The sequence below is a fragment of the Varanus komodoensis genome, unplaced genomic scaffold (assembly GCF_004798865.1).
Source record: "Varanus komodoensis strain SLA01 unplaced genomic scaffold, ASM479886v1 scaffold17, whole genome shotgun sequence".
Classification (NCBI taxonomy): domain Eukaryota; kingdom Metazoa; phylum Chordata; class Lepidosauria; order Squamata; family Varanidae; genus Varanus; species Varanus komodoensis.
Window position 1 is genome coordinate 9,801,519 of NW_025335505.1, and position 24,662 is coordinate 9,826,180.

General features: G+C 39.5%; 1 protein-coding gene across 1 annotated transcript in view; it reads right to left on the minus strand.

Annotated features, from left to right (window-relative positions):
* Nucleotides 1-24,662, minus strand: part of LAMA1 (laminin subunit alpha 1) — a 106,996-nt gene that overhangs the window by 55,943 nt on the left and 26,391 nt on the right. The window contains exons 7-21 of the mRNA XM_044426272.1: nt 24,435-24,524; nt 22,679-22,796; nt 21,432-21,610; nt 20,000-20,105; nt 18,466-18,626; nt 16,419-16,559; nt 15,074-15,247; nt 14,075-14,176; nt 12,474-12,685; nt 9,268-9,379; nt 8,624-8,734; nt 7,797-7,924; nt 6,607-6,693; nt 4,640-4,851; nt 3,771-3,877 (exon numbers count right to left, since the gene is read on the minus strand). Of these exons, the coding sequence (XP_044282207.1) occupies nt 3,771-3,877; nt 4,640-4,851; nt 6,607-6,693; nt 7,797-7,924; nt 8,624-8,734; nt 9,268-9,379; nt 12,474-12,685; nt 14,075-14,176; nt 15,074-15,247; nt 16,419-16,559; nt 18,466-18,626; nt 20,000-20,105; nt 21,432-21,610; nt 22,679-22,796; nt 24,435-24,524 (2,040 nt within the window). The remainder of the gene's footprint in view (nt 1-3,770; nt 3,878-4,639; nt 4,852-6,606; nt 6,694-7,796; nt 7,925-8,623; nt 8,735-9,267; nt 9,380-12,473; nt 12,686-14,074; nt 14,177-15,073; nt 15,248-16,418; nt 16,560-18,465; nt 18,627-19,999; nt 20,106-21,431; nt 21,611-22,678; nt 22,797-24,434; nt 24,525-24,662) is intronic.

A 24,662-nucleotide genomic window follows, 5' to 3' on the forward strand; every position in this document is an offset into this window, starting at 1 on the left:
ATATTGAGTGTAGCACTTTTACTGCATTGTCTTTTAAGATTTTGAATAGCTCAGCTGGAATACTGTCACCTCCACTAGCTTTGTTGTTGCTCAAACTTCCTAAGGCTCATTTGACTTCACATTCCAGGATGTCTGGCTCGAGGACAGTGACCACCCCATCATGGTTATCAAGGACATTAAGCTCTTTCTTGTATAGTTCTTCTGTGTAATCTTGCCATCTTTTCTTAATCTCTTCTGCCTCTGTTAGGTCCCTGCCATTTTAGTTCTTTATCATGCCCATTTGCATGAAACGTTCCCTTCATATCTCCAATTTTCTTGAAGAGATCTCTGGTCCTCCATATTCTATTGATTTCTTCTATTTCTTTGCACTGTTCTTATTTCTTCTAGCTATTCTCTGGAATTCTGCATTCAATTGGGTTTATCTTTCTCTTTTTCCTTGCCTTTCGCTTCCCTTCTTTCCTCAGCTCTTTGTAATGCTTTCTCAGACAGCCATTTTGCTTTCTTGCATTTCTTTTTCTTTGGGATGGTTTCAGTTGCTGCCTCTTGTACAATGTTGCAAACCTCTGTCCATAGTTCTCTTCAGGCACTCTGTCTATCAGATCTAATTCCTTAAATCTATTTGTCACCTCTACTGTATATTCATCAGGGATATGATGTAGGTCATACCTGAGTGGCCTAGTGCTTTTCCCTACTTTCTTCAATTTAAGTCTAAATTTTGGAACAAGAAGCTCATGATCTGAGCCACAGTCAGCTCCTGGTCTAGTTTTTACTGACTGTATAGAGCTTCCCCATCTTTGGCTGCAGAGCACATAGTCAATCTGATTTCTGTGTTGACCGTCTGGTGATGTCCATGTGTAGAGTCGTCTCTTGGGTTGTTGGAAAAGGGTGTTTGCTATGACCATCGTATTCTCTTGACAAAATTCTACCAGCCTGTGCCCTGCTTCATTTTGTACTACAAGGCCAAACTTGCCTGTTATTCCGGTGATCTTTCGGCTTCCTACTTTAGCATTCCAATCCCCCATGATGATAAGGACATCATTTTTGGTGTTAATTCTAGAAGGTGTTGTAGGCCTTCATAGAACTGGTCAACTTCAGCCTCTCCAGCACCAGTGGTTGACGCATAGACTTGGACTACTGTGATGTTAAATGGTTTGCCTTGGATTCGAACTGAGATCATTCTGTCATTTTGGAGATTGTATCCCAGTACTGCTTTTCCTACTTTTATTGACTATGAAAGCTACTCCATTTCTTCTGAGGGATTCTTGCCCACAGTAGTATACCTGATGGTCATCTGAATTAAATTCACCCATTCCTGTCCATTTTAGTTTGCTGATTCCTAAGATGTCGATGTTCAGTCTGTCATCTCTTGTTTGACCACATCCAGCTTGCCTTGATTCATGGATCTTACATTCCAGGTTCCTATGGAGTATAGATCTTTGCAGCATCGGACTCTCCTTTCACCACCAGATACATCAGCAACTGAGTGTCATTTCGGCTTTGACCCAGTGGCTTGATTCTTTCTGGCACTACTAGTACTAGCCCTCTGCTCTTCCCCAGTAGCATACTGGACACCTCCTGACCCGAGGGGCTCATCTTCTGGCATCATATCTTTTTCCTTTTGGTACAGTACGTGGGGTTTTCATGGCAAAGATACTGGAGTGGGTTGCCATTTCCTTCTCCAGTGGATCAGCTTTTGTCAGAGCTCTCAGCTATGACCTGTCCATCTTCGGTGGCCCTGCATGGCATAGCTCAAAGCTTCATTGAGCTACGCAAGCCCCTTCGCCACGACAAGGCAGTGATCCATGAAGGCAGTGATCCATGTGGGAAAGTACAGATACAGAAATGAAATAAATATCTACTAGTCCAATTTTAAAAATTGCTGAAATAATAAAAGAGCAGCATAGGATTAGACATTATTATTACTGGAGCACTCTTGTGCATCTCAGCCTGTAAATACACTTGTTTTTCTAGAGCATGTTCTCTTTTCTCTTGTTCCTATTTGTTTCACTGAAGGGAAAAAACTATAAGGATAAAGGAATGCTTTAATTATTTCAAGCTTTTTTTTCTTACCCAGCTTTTCTTGCCCATTCAACAAGACAGTTGCTCAAAATTTCCAGTTGTTCTAACTTTATTTGGATTTTTTCTCCTCCATTTTGTGTTCTGCCCTTGTTAATCATAAAAAGTCCTAGTGGCAATCATAATGATACCCAAGTGTTATAGTGAGAATAGCAACCAGAACATGTCGTTATTTGTTTTTCGGCGCCAGGCGAAGACCTTTTTATTTATGCAGCATTTTAAATGTTAATATTATTGAATTTTATTCGGCCAGGGCGGCTTATTTTATTTTACTGTATATATTTTAATTATCATTGTTTTAATGTATTTGGTATTCGATGTTGTAAGCCGCCCCGAGGCCTTGGCAAGGGGCGGCATAGAAATGTTTTAATAAAATAAATAAATAAATAAATAAATAAATGTGGGAAGCTGGGAAATAAGACAATGCACCATGGCTTCCCAACATTTCCTTCTTCTGGCTACCAGTATCTCCTAGAGAAATGAGAACCACCAAGCTTGCTGAGAAGACCCAACTGGCAAGTTCTGTGAACTGAGTTTAAGCTGCTGAGGCACCCTTGAATTGAACAAGACTTGCAGAAATGGTTGGCTTTGATTTTTCCTTTGTTCATTTTTATTTTTACCTTGAGCTACTCTATGCCTGAAGGCATTCCTCAGAGATGTTGCAGATTCAGTTCCAGGCCACCACAATAAAGTGAACATCCCAATAAAACAAGTTGGACTAATTTTTTGGTTTCCCAGTGCATATAAAAGTTATGTTTGCAATACACTGCAGTCTGTTAAGTGTGTGATAGCATTATGTCTAAAACAATGTACACACCTTAACTAAAAATATTTGATTGCTAAAAATGCTAGCAACTGAGCCTTTAGCAAGTCATTATCTTTTTGCTGGTGAAGAGTCTTGCCTCAACTCGATGTCTGCTGACTGATTAGGGTGAAAGTTGGGAGGCTGCAGCAATTTCTTCAAATAAGACAACAGTAAAGTTTGCAGCATCGATCGACTCTTCTTTTCATGAAAGAAGTGAGCAAATGTTGGGAAATGGTGCCAACAGACTTGCTTGAATGCAGGGTTGCCATAAAGCTTCAGTTTGTAAAAATTACCAGCAATTATCTGCCAAGTGTAGTAAAGCAAAGTGTAATAAAACAAGGTATGACTGTATTTGCTGTGTTTTTGTGTTACAGTTGGCTTTGCCTTATTTGAAATCCATTTCCCAGATGTGATGCAGTATTATGATATTATGTTGATATTTCTTGGGAGCTGCTTTGAGCACGGCCCCCTGCTGAAAAACATCATATCAACAAAATAAACTAAAGCACAACAATAAAATTATGTATGTTAATGTGCTTTCTTAAACTCCCACTTTACTGAGGTTTCTGCTTCTGGATTCTTTCAGATTTAGACCAGCAATTTAACACATTTTTTTCCTGTGTTTTCTTTCTTTGCCTTGCACTAGATGGTGCTGGAATTGTGCAAATACACCTGTTTCATGCTAGCATTCTGCTATATCAGAAAATAGAAAATATCAGACTTTATTCTTGAGGGGCAGGGGACCCAAAGCACTATAATGCTTGCAGAGAATGGCAGAAGTTAGAGGATTATTTATTTGTGTAGAGCACCCACAAACCACCATGAGGAATCACGTACAAAATAAATGCCTCGTGTAGAAAGGAGCACTATCAGGTTTCTTACTTCTTACCAAGCACTTATGACATCTTTGTCCCACCACATTTGATTTGCATTGGCAATGTCCGGTCTCATGATGGCAGATACTGGAAACAGAGCCATTCTCATGGCACTCACAAGCTGATGCGTAAAAAGTACAAACAGAAAATTAAACATTACTGTCAGTGAGAAAATGCAGATAATACTAAGCAGTTATTGTAATGATTTTCTCTCTACAGAAGATCTAGGATTCTATTTCCCACAGTTCTATATTTTTGCTATTGATACTTTAAACATATACCTTTGATCTTCATAGCCACAAATTAGGTCCAGCTTCCTGCACAAGCACAAAGTGCAACCACTGAGGAAAGTAGGCCTTGCTTATTTTTCTTTGGAAGCACAGCCTTTGGTACTGCACCATATCCAATTTAGAGGCTTCCTGACCTTCATTAGCAGCTTCAAGTTGGGCTGAGACTATGACCAGCCCAAGGCACCCAGTGAGGTCCAGGGCCAAGAACCCTGATCTTCCAGGTCCTCAGCCTAACACTCTAACCACCAGGCTACTCCAGCTCTCACATAGCCTGTGAACTGTACCTTGGAAGGCAAGATTTGCTCATGTGCTAAAGCTGCAAGTCTGTGATGCCTGAGGGGACATCCTAGGAAGGATATTTTGAACTGTGTGAACAGGTCATGCAAAACATGATGCTGAACCCACACTGCAGCAGACACAACTTTTTGGTGTCAAGACCCCTATCTATTCATATTGTTTATGTTCTCAATGTTGTTCTCTGTCCTGTTCTCTACCCTAAATTTGTGTCATTTCTCTGAAATTATATTGAACAAATAATTTGCATTAAGTGGTAAACAAATCCTTGCTAGAGTAATTTAACAATAACGACGTACCATGGCAGTCTTTGTTGGTCACGGCATCCCCAAAGTACCCATCAGCACACCTTTCACAGTGAGGCCCCCCGGTATTCCCAATGCACTTCAGACACTCTCCTGTGAGCGGACTGCAGTAGTCACCCTCCATTGAATCTATATTGCCATTGCAATCACAAGGAAGACATGATTGCCCCGGCACGAGGGGATCGCCATAGTACCCATTTGCGCATCTGTACAAGACATTGGAAATGGCATCAGGTTAAACGGAGCTGTAGCTCCACGTTAAAACTATAGGAAGGGCTAAGTCTATTTGCATAAAGATACAAAATTGCAAACCCTCGTTTGCCTCGTGTAAACCCAGCCACGCTAACAGGCAACCACAAACAATCCAGAAAAGGAATCTATGGGTTGTTGTTCCGACCAGAGGCAACACTGAGATCTACCCACGGAAACAGTCTTCACCTATGACCACACAACTAGCCAGGACAGATGGCCTTGCCAAACTATGTTGGTATGTAATGAATATCTAGCACTGGCAATTCTCTATGTCAATTTTTTCACTGTGCAGCAAAGCTACAGGAGCGCTTTTAGTTTAAACTTTCCTTCAGTGGCTGTGGAAATTAATAAATATTCAGCTATTCCATATTTTCATCCATTTGGATTTCAGAGGCAAAATTGACATCTCTGAAAGCAAATAAAGCACTCTTGTTATCTTATTTTCACAGTTTTTTGTTTAACATTGGTTCTTAAAGAAATGTTAAATATGTACAACAAACAATATCTATGCCTTATCAATAGATAATAGCTCCATATAGAAAATTAATGTAATACGTTGATACTACAGGCCAAGATCACGGAGGGTTCCGGGAACCCTCCGTGAAAGAAATTAGGAGGGTAGGTACTCGGAGGAGGGCTTTCTCTACGGTGGTGCCCAATCTATGGAATGCGCTCCCCAGAGAGTTCCGCCTGGCGCCGTTATTTGTTTTTCAGCGCCAGGCGAAGACCTTTTTATTTAAACGTCATTTTAATTGTTAATATTATTTGCTTATTTTATCTGGCCAGGGCAACTTATTTTATATTGTTATTTGTTGTATTTTATGTTGTGAGCTGCCCCGAGGCTTCGGCGAATGGGGCGGCATAGAAATGTTTTAATAAATAAATAAATAAATAAATATCAAATGAACTTTAAATTTAAATTAAATTAAAATGTATTATCAAGGTGATAAAAAGAAAATTATAACAAATCTTGTCAATTAATTAGAAAGTAAAGAAACTAACAAGGGGCACGGAGGCAGTAATGCAAAGAGTTTTGTGTGCTTTCAATTTTAGGGGAATATTTGATTGTGCAAAGTATGCATCTGTTTTGATTTCAGGGGAAAATGTAAATTTTTAGGGAAGACATAATACTGTTAGTTGGGGGAATATTGCCAATAATATGAAAGTCAGTAAGTCTGCACTAAATGCACCTCAGGAAAAAATTATAATTGCAAAGGATATAGGCTTCTTTACATTAGTTTTTCTCCATATCAAACCTAATTATGCACATAGGGCACAGATGTTCAAGTGCCAGATGTGGGGACAAATGTGGTTTCTCAAACTATTAAGGTGGTGAAATGGCAGAGAATAACCACTGCAAGACATCACTGCTTCCTTTAGCTCACTGTCTTTTTTTTAATTGATTGGCAGTTGCTTCAATACATTTTTTAAATTAAAAGTGAGGGCAACCTGTCTGGAATTCAAGCTGCCCTTATTCTTAATGGGATGACCCTTTCACATCCAGAGTTTCCCTTCCACAGTGGGGTATTTTTCACATCTGCCAAAAGAAACTTTTAGTTTGGTCCTTCTTATGTGACCACTTCTGACATGGGAGTTATATGTACTTTAGTAATGAATCTTCTAAAAACTTGGAAGCTAGTCTGTACTTCCAATCCTATTTATCTAAGCATAACATTTTTGTATTTATTTCCAGTGTTCTAGTTTCATACCTTTCACATTTGTCTCCAACATACTCTGGAAGACATTTATCACAGATAACTTCACCTCCATTATTCAAGTGGCACGTAGGACTGAAACTAAAAACAATCATTAATGACTGACTGATTGATTGCACTTTTAGACCACCCAATACCCAGATTATCTGGTAGCATACAGCACTTTCAAAGCATAAAATACAAATAAGGAAACACATGAATAAAAACAGTACGTAATCAAGTCCAAGGTAAAACCAGTTGCAAAGAGCAAAAACACTACCAATACTACCCAAACCAATATTGAAATAATAGCAAAATAAAAGTGCTATGATCTAAAAGCATTAAAAATAGTTCTTAAATTGCCTTTAGAATAAAATGGTCTTGAACTACCACACTTAGATAAGCAACACTGGGGCAGGCATTGCCCAAATCAAAGGGCCCTCTCTCTCATAGCCGTGCACCTTGGATGGCTCATTTGGAAGATTACATTAGGATCTGGGTAGCCAGATATGGGAGGAGATACTCCTTCAGGGATACGTTGGGAATTGTGATCAATATAGCTTAAAATCTATAATCATTCCTTACAAACATGTACCATGCATTCACTGAAGTAATAAATGTCTTTATGAATAAGATGGATTACAAATGAATCATTAGAAAAAAAACCACAGCTAGTATGGTTTACCCAGATAAAGATACGGATTAGATTCTCAAAAAGAGCTCCTGTGTTCTGCATCATGAACACCCCCTTCAAACCTCGAAAAGATGCAGTGCTAAGAATAGAGATGCTCTGAAGGGAAACCAAATGGGTACACAGAAGCCTCTGGCATGCAAGCAGTTTGCTGGATGGCTCCCCATGTCTAGCAGCTGGACAAGACGTAGCCTGAATTTATTTGATTCACATGAACAGCAAAGCACTAGGAGATTTTCTAGCATTAGCACTTTACAAGACTACCTTTTCAAGGAAAGCCCCAAGGGCTAGATTTGTGTTCAGAAAAATATTGGAAAAAGTCCAGCTCCCTGTCTTCGCAAAACAAGGGCTATCATTCCTGAGGAGCGCAGTGGAATTTTGGTCATGTTTTTACACCTTCCCTTTGGATTGATTCCCTGCACCCCACTGCACTCCCTTTCTTTCTCTTTCTTTCTGGAGCTATTTGTCTGATATTGCCAAGAATGTAAGGCAAGATTTCCAGCTAGCAGATTACTTGTTTGTAGCAGTTTGCAGAGGGCAGGCACATGGCTGGCAGTCCTCTGGAGTTCCCCTGGATGGCGTTCCATAGAACCCAGGCAGACACTGATCACAAGAGCGGCCAGTAGTGTTGTGTTCACAGGCCTGTGAAACATGCAAAACACATTTTGGTACTTACCCAGGGTAGAATTTTATTCCCCAAGGGATTTCTGCATGAAACAGCATGCGATATTAGGATTCAAAGAACAGACACCCACACATACCCAATACCCCCACCTAGAAATATCTGCTTCTAAGTCAGCAGGAACAATTAATGGCTATGCCTTTTACCAGTTCTGATGTGTACATCTGGTTTCATGAACTAGCTGCGTTACTTGCAGCATGGACAAAATTCGTTCTGATAGTATTATCCATGATCAATTAGCAGAATTATTTCAGAACACTTTGATGTTGTCATTTGCAAAAGGGGATAAGGCAAGACTACGTTTCTAGTACAGATTTTAATGGAACTTATATAGCAATCAAGGATTAATATGCCAACATTTTTCTACTGGAACCCACAGGCATTTTGACATTGACTTGAATGGAAAAAGCTACGACCTTCCTGAATTTTCATACAAAACTGTGTTTTATATTAGTTCTAGCCTTATTTAGGAGGCAGGCATCCAATTCCTTGAACATGCACAAAAGCAGCCTTTAAAAATTACAGAAACAGAGTGAAAAAGTTTGCTTCTCTGCTTTGAGGGGTAACATTAGAAAAAGTGTCTGCTCTCAAAATTTTATTTACGTGTACTTTTTTGCTTTTCAGAAATGAGAATGTGGGCAGGGTGCAAGGTAACTTACAAAACAAACACCATGGATATCACATTCTGTTGCATGGCCGCTGCAATCACAAGGCAGGCAAATCCCTCCAAAGAGTATTCCACCTACTCGATAGTATCCAGAAAGACAGGACTAAAATATGTAACAAGAAAAAGAAAAGCAATTACAGCAGGGAGCATATCTTAAAAGCTTGTTCTTGCAGCACTTCAACAACCTGTTTCTTAGCATAGCCTTGGGAGACCCGGCCAAGCAGATTTGGAGGATGTACAGGGGCATCAGGAGAAAGGAAGGGAAATAAAACCCCCAGTGCAGAAACAGAGCTCTGTCTGGAGCACTCAATTTATCCCAGAAATTTCTTTCTTTCTTTTGCATATCATGGAAAGAAAGAACTTCCACTTTTTTTCCAAAGAAAAAAAATAACAGTGGCATGATTTCAGCTTTAAAATGAATAAGGAACCTCTACTTCTTTAGCTAAACAGTGTAAAATGCAGGAAAGACTATTTTTCAGGATGCGGAAGTGATGCAAAGTTGGCATAACTATTTAGAATTAAAAGCCTTGTTCTCTCCAGTTTAAAAGAAAAAAACTGCAAGATAAAATACTGTTTTCCTGTAGCAACTGTACTGACAAGTGCTTGCATCCCATACTTAAAATAATGACAGATTACCTCACAAGAAAGCCCAGAGTAGCCTTGAGGACATTCACAATATTCCACATCTGCAGCTGAAGACATGTCTATGAGATCAGCATTTGCTGTATCCAAAGTAACAGAATCTAACCTGTAACAAAATAGCATCACATCATTCCTTCTTGAAATACTTGAAAGGAAAAAGGAAAAAAAGGGAAACTGAATTGAAAATAATGAATCACTAGGAAGCTAAGTTTGAATAGCACTGATGCATATTCAGAAGTGAAACAGAAGGAAAGTTTCAGACCATTCCTTGTTAATAATTTTTAAATTCACTTATAATTACACTCCATTACGTAATCTATATTCTCTGGCAGCAAATGGAGTGCCACTATAGTTGATACGAAGTTGGCATTATTTACTGTACTGGAACACCTTCTTCCAATAATATGCAAGATCCTTTGTCCTCCACAATCCAGAAAACATGAGCAAAGAACACCGCAGGAGCCTGCCTAATACCAGGTCAGACTAGCTGTGTATGTACAGTCCCTCATTGCTCTTTTACATAACCTGCTACCTGATGCCTTTAACTGAGGGTGTCAAAGTACCTCGGACCTTCAGTATGCAAAGTATCTGTTCTAGCACCACAGCTGTGGCTCCTCTCTGATGTATTTAATGTTAGGGGTTAGGAGTTCTAATATGCTATAAGAACCAAAGCAAGCTGCTTTTGCCAGACTATGGATCCAGCCACCCGGGTTCTACACACTCCGACAGGCTTCCAGCAGCGCACTAACCCACATTAAGAGTTGAATATGGCTTGTTAGTGGGTTGTGGTTGAAACACGGATTATCATGTCATCTGAAGCCAATCCATACGACAAACCAGAGTTCACAACCTACCCATGAATTATGGATTTTCTTCATGGGTTGATCATGTATAACAAGCCATAGTTTGTCAAGGAAGATGCCATAATTTAAACAACTCACACTCAACCCATACTCAGTTCTTGAATGTGGATTATCATGTAGTCTGAACCCAGCCTCTGGCTGGTGTGGCTCTCAGAAGCATTTTGCATCACCTGGTACCAGAACTTTTATTTGGAGACTGAAGCAAAGACCTTCCATATACCAAGCCTATGTTCTAGCAGAGTCCTTCCCATAGCACTGTTAAAAGTAAACAGCTTTGGCATCAGAGGACCTGAATAATCAGTACTACACATACATTTATGATAGTACTTGGGATTAGTCTCTTGGTATGTTTTAATAACCCTTGGATATCATTTTCCAAATTATTCTGCTGGGTCTAGACCAGTATTTCATATCTCCAGATATGTGGAGTTCTGCTATAGCTACAAATAGATAACCAAACTACAACTTACTGAAACTATGCACATGAATGACCTTCCAAGTGCTTGCTCAGTTTTAGCATACACATAATCCCTGTTCTGAAATTAAGCTAGGTTGACTAAACATCTGAAGTGAAGGAGCGATCTAGCCCCACTCACTTCATGGAATGGTTTCATAACTCTGTATTTGTAAGTTAAAGGATTCCTAATTGTATGCAAACCTCCACTGATACAGGTAGTTCTTCCTTTCAGACCATGACCTCCTATGAGTACAAGGTGGATGAGTACAAGGAAATGCACTAGGGTCAGGGAAGAGCTTCAAGAACTAGAACATAGCACATATATGTCCCTATAGCCCACTCCTATTGTTCCCGAGTCTTTGCTGGTCAAAGACAGTGTGCTTTTAAGATGTTGATCATACCCAGAAATGGGACTATTTTTTACTGAGATACTTAGAAAACAAGATTCAGTAACAGGTAGAGAACTCAGAATAATAATTTCCAGTTTTCTGTTTTTATTGAACACTATCTTACTAGTATGGCATTTCAACAAAAATCTAGAATACTCTGATAGCCACAAAGAGTGGTGCACCAACGCCTCATAAGCATATGAGATTTGTTCAGACAGAGTCTCATTGTTCCATATAGTCTAATGCAGAATAAAGATTAACAAAATGCCAGTTCATTAGAATTCAGAAGCATGTGCTTTCTAATTTAAAGACCCCACACCAGATGAGTAGAAAGGAAGGCCCATTCTTCTTGCTCTGCAAGTGGTCTTTTGTAAATGAGTTGCTTTGCCAACACTCCATGTGCTAGACCAAGTCAATTTCTTTAATCCCCTGAATCATCACAGCCAGAGGTGCAGTATTTTTAACACAGAAAGGTCAATCCATGGGCAAGAGGTATGGATAAAGCCCACTTAACGCATAAGTGGACTTTAGATTGCCCAGAATGAAGTTTCAGGAATTGAAATATCCAGTAATTGTCAAGAACCAAGTAAGATTGGTCTGACCTGTGTGATTTCAGCTAAGAATGCCTGGACATATAGAAAGTGATGTATGAGAAAGAAGTTATATTCTTTCCAGACCTGAGGAATTCCACAGGTTCACCTCTACTAGCAAGCTTATCCTTACAGCACCCAAAGTTAGAACCCCTGGCAGAATTCAAGTAACCACAAAAGAAGTAGAAACATTTAAGTTAGTACACCTACCATGGAAAACCAGCTTCATCAGGTGACCATCTGGTGCTTGGACTAAACAAGGGTTCTCACCCCAGTTTATGCCAATGCAGGGGAGGCAATACTCCTGCCATTCCAACATGAGCTGGATTGGTGTAGCCACTGACTGGACTTTATGCCACAATGAATTATGTGAGTTTATGTAACCATTAAAGAGAGTGGCCATCTGTAACCCACTTCAGCCTATGTGAAATTGCTGCTCCCATGCCCCTGCAGGTGCTCCAGGAAACTGACACAAACTCTATGGCCAAGCCAGGTTCTTCACATGTGTCTTAAAGGTGGCTTGTTTATTAATTGACTAGAGTTTATTTTAAACCATAATTCCTGCTACATATGTAACAACAAGCCAGAAATCAGGGGAAGCAAAGCTTAAGTTTTGCTTATTCCTCTGCTTTGCCCTGCAGGAGAAGAGGAAACAAAATGCTCAAGCATGAGGGTTCTCTTGGGCTTACGGATACTGTGCACACCTTGGCAACTCATGATTTAGCACTACAAGCACGGCAGACCACACTCAAACATACTTAGTGTTAATATTTTGCTAGCAGAACATTACAAAAAACATAACATCAGGCTTTGACATTTTAGGAATCATGCCAACACATTTTTATTTAAAATATTTCACTGGCATATTATAAAACCTATTTCTAAAACGGAACTTTGTTACCTGTATACAGCCTTTTTTGCAATGTTGTAACTGGCCCTGATCAGAAGATGGGTAACATTTGCTAAAACGGTCATAAGCACATCTCGATCTATTGACTTCTTTGTAGTAAAATCAACAAAGTTATCAGAAACAAGCCGCACAGAATTAGAATACTCCTCATACGGTTGCAAGGAAAGCCCTTCTGATCTTGTAGACAGAATTTGTCCATTGCCCTAGAATGATAGTTATAGTGAGTATAGATTGTTTCAAGCTTCAATTGAAATGATCAGTTTAATTTGTGCAATTTATGAAACACGCACAAAGAATATCTCTTTTATTAAAACAAAAGTACTGTAATTATCTACAATCTCTCTTTTAGCTTGTCTTCTTTTAGTATGGGTTTTAAGGTTGCTGTTACTGTTTTACTACCTCTTTATTTTATTGCTTTACCTGCTGATTGATTGATTCTGGTAAACCACCTTCCTTGTTTTCCAAAAGGTAGCACACAAAATTGCACAGATACATAGATGCTACCTTTTCAAGTACATTTGATAATATATTTTTACTTACCTTGTTCCATGTACAGAAACACTTGGTTCCCAGTTTAGAGCAAATCACATGGAAATAGCTCCTAGTTAAATCAATGGAATCTGTTTCCATACAGTGTGTTTAGTACTGGGATATTAGCAACCTTGACTGCGTTCTTCTGTCATATGATTTTCATAGCAAATCAAGAATACTTTGAATTGGGCAAGTGAACACAAAGTGTGCAGTCTTATTCTGCCTTCTGAGAAGCCCAACTGCGTTCACTGTGTAAGGGATATCAGATTGCAGCTCAAAAGTACCAGTTCACCCCCAACTGATATGTGCATAGCCATTTCAATGGGAGAGCTATATTTGCAGGATTTTAAACAAGCTTTTGTAGTCTTGCCCAAATAGTAAAAACATAAAAGCAAATATGAAGAAGTGATTTTTAATTCTATAAACTGAAAACAGTGCAGTGAATACAACAATAAATATCCATGCTAAACCAGAATGTACTAAATGCCCAAATTCAGTAATGAGTTTGAGAGGGAGGCAGGAAGGGCAGGAGGGAGAGGCTCACAAAACTCATTTAAATGTGGTTTTGAGGGTTGAAAGAGCTTCACGTTGTTGAAATCTTCACATCTATCCATAATATCAGTATTATTACCAGTACTGCAAAAGGACTGAGAATAACAGAATGTGGCTTCCCTCAAGCAATCCGTTAAGTGCCTGGAAGAGCAACCTTCCAATTCATGCTTAAGAGTACGATCCTATGCACAGCCAGGCAGAAAGAAGTCTTAAATGACTAGGACTTTTCTTTCTGTCTAAATTAGGTAAGAAACACAAATATGTAACTGCAAACATTTAATTTAAAAGGAAAACGAAAACTAAAAGTCAAGAGCCAAAGGGCTGCATTTCTACAGATGTTTTCCAACCTCATAAAGAGCCATCTCCAAATGGTCCTGGAAAGCTCTGGCAGAGCATTCCATGAAAAGAAAAATCAGCAAATCTCCTCAGCACACCACAAGACATGTGCATGATCAGAACTGCTATTTGGATCCAAAGCAATCATGTTAATGCTCATAATCTGGAATTACCTGAATGATAACATCCACGTTGGACACCAAGCCACTATCTGCACTATCCATAGGAATGTCATAGAACACAGTATACTTCAAATAACCACCAAAGGAAGTGAGCTGGAAGCATAAAAAAACTCAAACATTTTACAGTTTATTTGCTTGCCTTTTTGTATAAAGCTGAACTGTAAAACTCATATGCGATAACCTAAATCATTTTCACATCCTAACTTTCTAACTCCAGCAAGTTTTTCTTATTAAGAATGTATGTATAACATATGTCTAAAGGACAGATTAAACATAAGAAAAATAAACCACAGAAGAAACAATATATACGCATTTTCTTTATCTGCTGTTAAACCCACATGTTTGTCTGATCATGTGATTTTCAAATTGTAAAAATGATTACAGTTTTCTTGAAAAATAGCACACTGACTTCCAGACTCACTTATTTTAACCTGAATAGTCTTGTCATTGCAGATAAATCCCCAAATGTTCAGGAACAAATTCTTCGCGTTCTTTCTACAGATCATTACTGAGCAAGATGTAGAAAAAAACATACATAACTCTAAAAAATCCCATCCAGTATGTTTTAATTTGGAGGAACACTGTCCACATGCAATTGCAAATTTGGGGTATTACATACCTTTTGCCACCTAATTTCCATCATGTACCAGCTCTTTGGTTGGGAGGGAGGTGGCAAGAAAGAAGCCATCCAGAGGCTATGTTACTGCTACCAATTCAACAAGATTCACAAGCAAACCTAAAACATTCATCATCCAACAAAAATGTATCCTTGACGAGGACTGTGCAGGAATTAAATGTTGATATATCATACATTATATTCCAAAAAAAGGTAACACTACAACCCTCTGTTTTTAAAGTATTGTACAGTAGTTTACTATTCACCACTTTAGTATCTGTCTAGAAATGGAGAAATACATAAATACTGTAAATACATTCACACAATATAAAGGATTGCAGTAAAAATCAAACTATGTTTGCTAGGATACATACTTTATTTCCAAGGTACGACTCAGGTGCAGACCAGTAATAAGGAGACTTTAGTATTTTTGCAGCTTCGTTGTTGTTAATACGTATTTGATGGAGACCATCAGACTGGACTAGTTGAGGTTGTACGGTTCTTGACACATATGGAGCAGTCACCAGCCATCCAGCCATAGAAGATACCTTAAGGAAAAGAAGTAGAACACTATTAAATATCATTCAACTCATCAAGACAGTTAATTCATATACAACTGCATGTTAAAAATATGAAAATGCCTTATTTTCTTCTGTAGAAGAATATTAGTTGCATATTAAAGTGGAGTGGAAGCGTAGAACATGATTATCCTCCAAAGACAGCTGAGCAAAAGTCAATAGAGGTTCTTGACTGCGACAAGCGGGGCATGCATTGTGCATTCACTAAAGCCTGATATACAAGTCACCACCATGATAGGTTTCCCTCAGAAAAAACTGGTTCCATGTAGTCAAGAGTCCTTGTTGGATCAGTTGGACTATAAAGTAACCTTCTACACCAGGGTCCTCAAACTTTTCCACCAAGGGGCCAGTTTTGCTGGCAGTGGGCAGAGGCCAGAAAGGCGGTGCCAGCGGTGCGCGCGGTCAGTGCAGGAGCGGGGTGCACAGGGGGGACAAGTTGAGGCGAGGCACGGGCGGGGCTAGCCTGTGCCATGAGGTGGATGCATGAGGCAGTGGCTTGCTCGCTTGGCGACTGTTTTCTCTGAGTGAGCAAACCGCTGCCTCCCCACACGCGGGGCGAGGTGGGCAGCGGCAGGTATGCGTGTGGTGGGTCCAAATGGGCATTGCGGGCTGGATAGATGGACATGGCGGGACAGATCCAGCCCCCGGGCCATAGTTTGAGGACCCATGTTCTACACCCTAACTATGCAACTCATTTTCAGGCCTCAAGTGAATGATAAAATGATGAAAAAAAGAATATTCACTTAAGACCTTAAAGCTGAATTTAAACCTAGGGGGACAGAAGGGAACTATGTAGACAGGGTATCTTGACACATTGCTTAGTTTTGAAATGAACTGTCCTCTTTTCTTCTCTTTCATTTCATTGGGAAGTATCCAGTGGTGATTGCCTCCAGCCCTGCCAATTGCACTGTGCAAGCAGTACTCACCACTTGTGTGAAGGAAAAGTATTATTTCCCAGGGCAGCCCAAAAGCCACCTAAAACTGATGAAAGTATTTCTAACATGGATGGACCCATTGATTTTAAAGTAGACTGACGTGCACTGCCTATCAGAAAAGAAAACGGAGACACAAAGCCCATTTATGGGAAAGCCTGAGGAAAACTGGTAAGGGGTTTGGTTATGGAACATTAGGCACATTATACCTGACTGATGGGCGATGGAAGGCTTTCACAGACATCAGAAACCCCAAAACAGAAACATTCAGTACAACCATGGGGATTTCTTTCTTGGAGATTGTAGAACCCTGGTTTGCAGCGGTTACAATTTTCACCTTCTACATTTTCCTGTGGAAAAGATATATTTATTTTACTATCAACAGAATAATAGCCAACATCCACTACATTTTAGTAGTAGCTGTGGCAACATAGGAAAATTTTATGCTATGACTTTCACCACAAGTGGCAAAAAGTTACACGTTTCACATACCATGCTTGTTGACAACTTAGGCTCCGTGTACCTATGCTATGCTATGTTTGTACCTATTGAAGCTCTAATAAGCTTTCTATGCAGTTCTGGTGCAATACTGAAGCAGAGGATAGCACGAGGGAGTTGTCACCTAGCTGCAGAACCATCCCCTACTTCTCCTGTCTCCTTTCATCCTGTTCAGAGAACACAAGAGTGACTATAGTCCCTGCTGCTGCTGGTGGTGGCGTGGGCTTTCAGTGGACAACTCTTGTAAGCTAGGCTACTACTTCTTGCTATATCCTTTCTGATCTAGTCTATTCCTCCCTGGTAAGCCAGGGGAAGTCTCTTTGTTCAACTATGCTAAAGACCCACAAGCAAATGCATGCAAACACACAAACACAGTCTCTCTCATAAGTACCTTTATCCTGGTCAGTATCAACATCTCTATTAAGAATGGACTGTTTCGGGCTCCCATGCATTCCTAGCTCACTACTGGAGTTCTTCTCACACACCTATTCTTCCAACCACACTTTTAAAGTCGATGTAGCTAAGCTGCTTTTCATTTGGTTATTCTGAAATTTAGTCAGCTTGTACACCTTATCAAATTAGATATTGACTGAACAAACTGTGCAAATTTTTACAATCATTCACATGCCAGAACACTAAACATCCACTTTGCCCTATTGCTATCATTCTGCCTTATCTATATTAACATCTCTTCATTTATCAATATTATAAATGTTCAGCAATATGGTTCAGCTGCTGTATCACTATTAGCAGGAACCAGGCTATGGAGAGCATACCCAGGGCTGCCATCGTTGGGGCCCCACCAAGGATATGCATCCCAGCAGAGAAGCTTCCTACATCTGTTCCTCTCCTCCACCACTGCAACCTGCATAGTTTCTTGCTTCTCATTCTGACCCAAACAAACATGGAGGAGAGGAGGAGAAATGCATGCCATTGTTGGCTTATTAACTGATTCTGTGCCTGATAAAGGAGCAGAAAGGAAATAGACTCACTGAAGGACTCGTCAGTTGCAGATGTCTTGCCCAAGGCACCCCCTCTCCAATCTGGAGCCAACGTTTATGCCCATGAATGCAGTGCTAGTGCAGGGGAATGGTCTATATTAAGGATTTTCCCACGCCATACACTTGTGTCAACTAGGAAGTGATGTCATGGGTTACATCTACAGTGCAATCCTATATACGTCTGCTCAGAAGCAAGTCCCATTGAGTTCAATAAAACTTACTCCAAATGTATGGCATTTCAGTCTTTGTGTCTATTTGATGATGATTTCAATCATCCATCTGACTATTTTCTTATTTTGATACAAGTAAAACTAAATGTTTTAATTTAGGTTTGGAAAAATGAATTTCCATGTTGACTGCAGGTTCTTAGTTCAATACAGACCATGTTGGATCCCAGCAGGGTTGGGAGAAGCAAGTTATAGCTTTTATTCTTTGACAACGGTGTAAAAGTGAACAATTCATGATTCCAATTCCATCCTTAGTGCCAAACATGCTGCTGCTTTTGATTTAAGTGTGTGATATTATTCTGAGTTAGCCACAATTGCATTTACTTGGTCTTGCTCAGACTTCACCCTTCATTGCTTTGCAAGATCTAGCATGTATCTTAAATTAATTACCTATCTAGAGAGATTAATGCTTAAGCTCCGATTAGTGGCTACACAGTGGATGTGATCCTTGCCATTAAAAAAAGATATTTTTCTTATTAATTTACAGATCTCATTTCAAATTTCTTCATAAACCAAAACTATAAACTTACTTTACAAAGACAAGGTTCAGTGCATGGGTCATCATTAATGCTGCCAACCAGGCTACAGTTACAACGTATGCAGTGTGGATAACCTCTATAGCCAAAGGTACAACGATCACATTTTTCTCCTGTGTAACCCTCCTTGCAGTGACATTGACCTGGCTGAACACCTTGAAAAATGGGAATGAAAAAAAAAGAGAAGCAGGAAGACCGTTTAACACAAATAGGTCTGTTTATCAGGCTCTGGCTTTCATTGTATTAGAACAATGACCTCTAACATGATTGTATTAGTACAATCAAGGCTAAACTTTACTGCCTAGCTGGAGAAACTGATATCAATCAATTCATGTGAGTCAATGCAAGAAGCCTGGCAAAAGGTAACTTAATCTATTTTTGCTTGCCGTATTACAGAATTTCTCAACCATGATCAAGTAATGTATATACCTCTCTATACCAGATCTTTAAAAATCAATCGGAAATCAACAAGTCAGAATGCCTCAGTCCCACCCTATCTCACAATCTTATCTCATTATATATTATTTTTTCAGCTTTTCACCCACACCAGTGATGCCACGTTGCTATCAAAAGGGTCAACTTCACAATCCTTTTGCACATTTCCCTAGCATGATTCCATTTCTACCAAGAAGCTACTCTAACTGGAATTTTATAAAATCAAGGCAAAGATACAGTGTACACCAACATTCTTCTATTATGATAGACAGACTAAGGGAGTGGCTCTCATGATTTGGTTGGCAAGTTTGGGATTTCCAGAATATGTATCTCTTTTACTCTTGCCCAAGTTCCTATTGTGATCAAAACACCTGAGAACATCTACCAACTGGCTTCTTTAGAGTCTGAAAGAGAAAAGTACCTGTGGGAAACGCTAGGAAACCAGTTAATAAACACACCATAAGTACTTAGTAATCCATTAATACCCATTGCCCTGTGTCAAAATTAGGGACATACTCCCTAACTTTGAAGAAGCTACACCAATCTAGGCAGGCCATGTTATTTACATTCTGGCCTGTATTTCCAAACTTGTTAAGTCCATCCGTGCCTATAAGCCTCTTTTTATTCTCCTGTCTCATTAGGGATCAAACTCTTCTCTGCCCTTCACAAACAGGCTGACACTGCTAAGTGCCACTCTCCATGTATTTCCCCTTCTCTACAGATTGAGCAAAATAATTGGTCATCCCATTTGAATGCGGTTCACATAATTCTTTCTCTTTTATTCTTTGCAATACACCAAATAATTATTTGGCCTTTTGTGTCCTTTTCCCCACCTGAATACAATTATTTCTGACACAGCATGTAACAGTTTTAGTCTAAAGATCCCAACAGGTGTTGTTTCAGTATATGTGAATGATTGCTCACATGTCCTGTTAATGCTAATATAAGATACAGTTGGGATCAAAACATGTCTGAATATTACCTTCTTTCTATGATTCCCCCTGTTATTCATACATACATTAATAACTCCAGTTTTTGGAAATACTGGTTCACCCACTTTTTTTAAGAGAAAGGGCATTTTCTGATCACTTACCATGCTGTGGATCAGCATGATCATCATCTTTAATACAGTTAAAAATGGAAGACCCAAATAAATCACATCCACAGGGAAGGCAAGGATTATTGTCATAGGGAGACACCTGGAACAAGTGAAGAAAACATTTAGTTACTAATAACTGCCAGATACTGCTGGAAATGCTTAATTGTTCCTATCTGAAAGTAATGATTTTATGACACAGCAAGCCAAGTAGCAGTGAGACTAATTCAAGCACATGGTTAGCTTACGTGGAAAGAAACAGCCAAGGGGATCATAGGAAGGAATGTGGTGGCATTCAAGCTGCTCTGATAGCTGCAGGAAATTTTGAAACAGAAATACTAGTTGGAAGATGGTTAAAAGTTTCAGAAAATTGAACAGAGATAGATCCTAAAAGGCATGAACTTGCTGTTTAATTCTGTTCATGTGGCCTGAACGTTATCCAGGGTGTGGGTGTGGGATAAGGGAAGACTGCATGGAGGACAGAGGTCCCAGAGGAAACTGCTGCTTCTACAACCAGGAGGAGAGCTAGTGGACGATGAACCAACCAGGCATCTGGGCCATAAAGGCAGACCTTGCGGAAAGCCAGATCATTCCCTTGGCAAATGTCTTGTTTATAGACTAGGACCAACAGCTGCAGTAACATATATGGGGGCTCATGAGCTAGGTTTTCTTTCGTCACACATTCAAAGCAACAGGCCTTGCTTGAAACATGTTTTGTATTGACCAAAGCTTTTTACAGAAGTACAAACACCCAGAAGGAATCTCTCAGCATGCACAGAGAAGTTAATTGAACCCGGTCTAGCATTTGCCTCTAGGAACTCTCCTTATGAGTATGTTTGGGGCCTATCCTTTCAGAAGGGCCTTTTGAAAGTGAGCACACCTCCTCTCTGCATCCTGATCCTCTAATTGGGCTGCCCCCCCCCCCACGAATGTCATGTCACGGGGTCAATGAAGAGCCACAACTGCCTCATCTGTCTCTGAGAAACTCCCCTGTTCCAAGCCCCTTCCCACTAGCTGTACATCTTGGTCACCTCAGAGGCTGCCTGCACACCTGGCTGGCCTTGACATGAGAGAAGCAAAGGCGCTTATCTCAACATCTGAAATCAGCCCACATTCAAAGCCCACCTCCATGCTTCCTCCTCCTCCTCTGAATCCCAAACAACAGGCCTTGAGAATGTGTACCAAAAGCAACTATCTTTCTCACTCCCAAAAAAGAAATTGTCTTTTTTTTTTCTTTTTTTCCAGAGACACACCCTCAGCTTATTCAGACACATTTCTGCTGATAGCTTTCCTTTCATCATGACGGCATGGTTTTTTAATCATGTGGTATTTGCAAAGATCAACAAACTATGCCAGTATAATTCAGAGCAATGAAACACAATTCTACAAAGTGCAGAATACAATGAAACACAATTCTGAAAATTCTTACTTTATGCGGCCTATAGTATCCATCACTACAGATCTGACAGTTTATTCCCGAGGTGTACTGGGTACAGTTTATGCAAACTCCACCTCCTTTGAACTGGCCATAAATGTTCATACTTTTTTTCTGGTCTGCCACATTCTGATCATAATAACAATCTTCTGCTTTGTTATGACAGTTACATCCTAAAAATCAATAAAGAAATCCATTTTAATTTCTATTTTATACAACTAGTTAAACAAGTAGAACAGTAAAGACAAGCATGTTGAAAGACACTTTATATACTATAAAGCATTATACTAACACTATATTTGACCATGCATTCTCTAACAAATATACAACAGTCCTTTTTAACCATCTTCTGCAGTTCTCACTGATCCAAATGTTCAACAGTTTCTGAAAGTACATAGTCATACTAATATTAGCATGATTAGCACGATTTTTTATTTGCTTGCTTTCCACACTTTCTGTAAGTCAGCAGAATCTAAACTTCTTTATAAATATATAATTGGCCAGTTATGGCCAGTTTATCCTCAAATATCTTAAGGGCTGCCACACAGAAGAAGTTTTTCTTTTGGTCCAGAGAGTAGGACCCAAACCAACAGATTCACATTGTCAAAAAAATGGTTTAGAAAAAAAATGGAAGACCTTGCTGACTGTACAAGCAATTCAATGTTTAAGACTGTTCAGGAAATTATTTGTTAGATGGCCACGTATCACCCATGATATAGTAGCTGCTTTCCTGCATCAGCTAGACAACCGTGGAGAATCCTTTCAACACTACCATTCTGTACTTATAGATGTTTCTGTAAAGATACTTGTTCGACATCTAACTCCCATCAGAAAATATGGTAGTGGGTCTCACATCTAGTTGTGTGCACATGCTGGGGATCTCACATGGGGCTTTCTTATTGCGAGTTAAAAATCAGGGGCTCAGAGTGCAATTACAAATGTCTGGAAAAAATGCCATTTAAAAAGAAGTGCCACTTGCCATCACCCATAGGCAGCAAGATGCAAAAGTGATAGTGATTGCCTGACAGTGATGTCTCCAAGAATAATGGCAGGTCTGTAGACTTTATCTCCTAGTTTCAGAGATAAAGCCTGGTCCAAATTTAATAGCTCAGACTTACTAATATTAGAAACATCAAAAAGAGAGCTTGACCTGATCGGTCAGTCTAATCGCTGAACTGGATTACATATTTTATCATCATAAAGGCAAACATTTATAGACTTATAACTATACTAGTACATACTTTCACATTTGTTGCCAGCAGAAATGGTTCCTGGTCTCCATGGAGCCTGATGGTAGCCAGGGCAACACTCATTACAATTTTCACCACAAGTATTGTGTTCGCACTGGCACTGCAGTTTCTAAATGGAACAAATTATAACATAGCTCAAGTACCTGTTGTCATGATATCAAACCATCTCTTAACCTGAGATTCTAAAATACCAGAAAGATCTTTTAAATTTTTAGATCTGGTCTGACTCTTGTCTGCAAATGACCAGTTCATGTAGGTCAATCTGGGAAGGGCAGAAGGATTCCAATGAACCCAAACACTGCAATAAATAGCTTGCGGAGTTAGCTAACAAGCTGCTCAATAGTACAAATAGTGGGATGTTGGGGGAAAGAACTGAGAAGTAAATGGAGGACAAAGAAAAACTCTTCAAATACCAAGGAGTAGCCATACCCAGAGTAGATGACTGATCTACAAAGACTCCAAGCAGAGTATTATATGTACAAGGTGCAACTATAAATCCTTATATGGATGCAGCTATAATAGATTGAGCTGCACTGTAAGCTTTTGTTTTTGCACCTCCCACTGATTTATTAGGGCCTGCCTGCAATGGAACCTCTCCCAGATTTACTAAGTTCAGATGGCATGATACTCCATGCTTAAGAGCTGATTATGGACTCTGGGTTGATGCTCAAGCATGGGTTATTATGTTGTCTGACCCCAGCCAGGCTAACAAATCAGAGTTTGTTTACCACAATTAACCCATAAAGAGAACCTAAGGTTTATTGTTGAGTGGTGAATTGTGGATTGTTCATGGTTTACAAGCCATAGTTTCTTAGTGCAGCTGGGCTCAGACAAAACATTTCAGCAACAATCTGCAGTTTAGCAGCAACCTACATTCAATCCCAACTCATCGTTTGAATGTGGATTATCTTGTTGTCTGAATACCTCTTGTTTTCCTGAGGAAAAGAAAGTAGATTATATGGAAATAGAAAGATTTCTGAACTACCAGGATGCGAAAGAAATCAGAGTACATTGCAATGATAATACTGGTTGGCAACTTTGTTGTCAAACACCTTCATGGCTTTACAGCAGCTCTGTTGTACACAGTCTTGAAGGTCTCTTCTTCTTAAGAATAACAGCACCAACATAACAAAAACAAAAGTAGCAGAGATGGTGGAGAAAAACTAAGAGTCAGATTCCATGTGTGTTTACATTGTATGGATCCCTAATGTTTACACATTCCTTGTGCTTGTTGTGTATACCCATTTGTGTGTTTATATATGAAGGTTTAACTGTATGTGAAGGTGTCTGTGTGGACAAAAAGCTGAAAGAGAAAGTTTTCCATAACAGCAAGAGTAAAATACTTGAATAGGGAGTCCACAACCTGAAATAGCATCTCTAGATAGTTCTAACAGGCCCCAATGGAAGTCTGGTCCTAGCTGGGCTGTCAAGCATTTGTACCAATGCAGATGTGTTGACTTGCAGTCGTGCTGTGCAGACCAGCACATTCTCTGCATAGCTGACAGGACTGAAGGCAAGGAAGAATGCCACACACATGTCCCACTACACTGCCATAATAATGAACTAAGGATTGTTTAACCAAGTTTTAAGCTGTCCTGAGATCCTGTATAATAGGACGGCATACAAAAGCTTTTAATAAATAAATAAGTTTTAGTAGCATTCAGAAAGTTGTGCCTTTGAGATTAATGTGTTTTATGGAGAGACTTTTACTAAGAAGGTAAGTATGGGACATGGAGAAGATACATACCTTAGTCTCTTTATCCAAAGGACAACTTCGAGCATGGCCATAGCAAATGCACATTCCTCCAACAGAGATATCCTTTATTGAATAGTAATACTAAACAAAGCAAAATTCAGTGTATAAAGTTAGGTAACCTTTAATATAAGAAATACAAAGTGACAATATTCCAGGGCTGCTCTTGCTGTTATTGGTTTTAAGAAAGCTAGAGTTTCCACAACTGTTTGTTACTTGGCA